This window comes from Lepus europaeus, unplaced genomic scaffold (genome assembly GCF_033115175.1).
Source record: "Lepus europaeus isolate LE1 unplaced genomic scaffold, mLepTim1.pri SCAFFOLD_83, whole genome shotgun sequence".
NCBI lineage: Eukaryota > Metazoa > Chordata > Mammalia > Lagomorpha > Leporidae > Lepus > Lepus europaeus.
In genome coordinates this window covers 92,398-94,021 of record NW_026909611.1, presented here as the reverse complement: position 1 = coordinate 94,021, position 1,624 = coordinate 92,398, and the positions used below count along the sequence as shown (strand labels likewise).

At 43.1% G+C, this 1,624-nt stretch overlaps 1 protein-coding gene across 1 annotated transcript; it reads left to right on the top strand.

Annotated features, from left to right (window-relative positions):
• The first annotated feature begins 333 nt into the window (after positions 1-333).
• Positions 334-795, top strand: LOC133755712 (bcl-2-related protein A1-like). Its single transcript, XM_062185755.1, has one exon. The coding sequence runs from the start codon at positions 334-336 to the stop codon at positions 793-795; it is 462 nt and encodes a 153-aa protein (XP_062041739.1).
• Positions 796-1,624: the final 829 nt, after the last annotated feature.

The following is a 1,624-nucleotide window of genomic DNA, read 5'->3' as shown; positions in this document are numbered from 1 at the left end:
GGCCGGCTTTCGTCTCCAGGGTAAGTCAGACGGTGGCACAGGTGTTGGAAATAGAAAGTTACATTGTGTTTATAGGGTAAATCAGATGGTGGTAGCGGTAGCCAAGGTACTGGGGATATAGTTAGGTAAAACGTATGATCAATGGTGGAGACTGGCACTGGAGACTGGGTCAAATTGCTGCTGCACATTTTTATAATGCTACATATCCTTTATATGCTGCTACCCTTTTGCAACTTCCCTATCCTGCCAGGCTCTGCTTAGATGTCTGCCTTTTAGGGCTTTAAAGGCTTTCTGAAGAAGCAGTCCCTGGCTCTGCTCTTCGAGCAGCAGAAGATGAGTGACTGCGAGTTTGTCTATGTACACATGCTGGCTCAGGATTATTTACTGTATATCCTGAAGACGCCGCAGCCTGGACTGGGATTGAGCAAGACGTCCAGGGTGCTGCAGAACGTCACCTTCTCCATCCAGCAAGAAGTGGAAGAGGCTCTGCAACCGTACCTGCACAATGTGCCTGTCACGTCCGCCGAGACTGCCAGAACGATTTTCAACCAAGTGATGAAAAAAGAGTTTGAGGACGGTGTCGTCAACTGGGGTAGGATTGTGACTATATTCGCATTCGAAGGGGTCCTGGCCAAAAAGCTCCTCCGGGAGCAGGCTGCTCCGGATGTGGACACTTTTAAGCCCATCCCTTATTTTGTGGCTGAGTTCATAACGAGGAGGATGGGAGAATGGATAAGGCAAAACGGAGGCTGGGAAAATGGATTTGTAAAAAAGTTTATACATAATTCTGGTTAAAAATTTTTTCTGGAAGTTACCAAACAGATTTGTGTGATACTGTCATTTCTAAAGAAGAAGTATTGCCTTGTCCCTGACCCAGCAGTGCCGAAGTTTAAAAATTAAGGACATAAAAGGAAAGAGTATTGTTGGTAAGAAGGGCTAAAGAAAAAAGAGCTTTTTATATAAGAAAAGAACATGGTTTGTAAGAATAACTTTATCCGGATGGCTAGTTTACTCTAGACTAAAATAAAAGTGGTAAAATGTTTAAAGTAAGTCGAAGAGGGTGTGTGAAAGTCACAGTCACAAAAAGTATTTGGGTCAATTCAGCTAAACAGGCACTAGGTATCAACCCAAGTTTGTATGACTTCTTCAGGGATGTGTTTTCTGTTTTTGTCTCTGTTGTATTTTCTGTTTTTAAATTCTGATGCCTTTTTGTAACTTTTTTATCCTGCGGGGCATACTTCCCCTACCCTGCAGACTTGCTTCTGTGCTCATGAAATCGGCTGCAAGGCACAGAGATGTGCTTGTAAACCTGTGTCTGGCAGCGGATTTGGTGGGCACCGGTAATGGGCAGCCCACATATTTCAATAAAGATCATGTGGGAGAAAGAGACACCTGGGACATCTCCAGCCTGTCTTATGATCAGACTCCCCTATGAAACAAAGGACCGGGCGGAACACCCTGCTCCCTTTACAAAATTTAAAAACTAAGTCCTAAAATTTTAAGATTAAAATTAGTACAAAAAGAAAAGGAGGGAATGAGAGACCCTAAAATAATGTTAACAAGGGTAAAAGAATTAGGCAGGTTTAAAATGGAGTGCTGGAGCTAACTGCATATTGTTTTGCTT

Bases quoted from the DNA above. Each gene is read 5' to 3' on its own strand.
- LOC133755712 (XM_062185755.1), top strand. From the start codon at position 334: ATGAGTGACTGCGAGTTTGTCTATGTACACATGCTGGCTCAGGATTAT.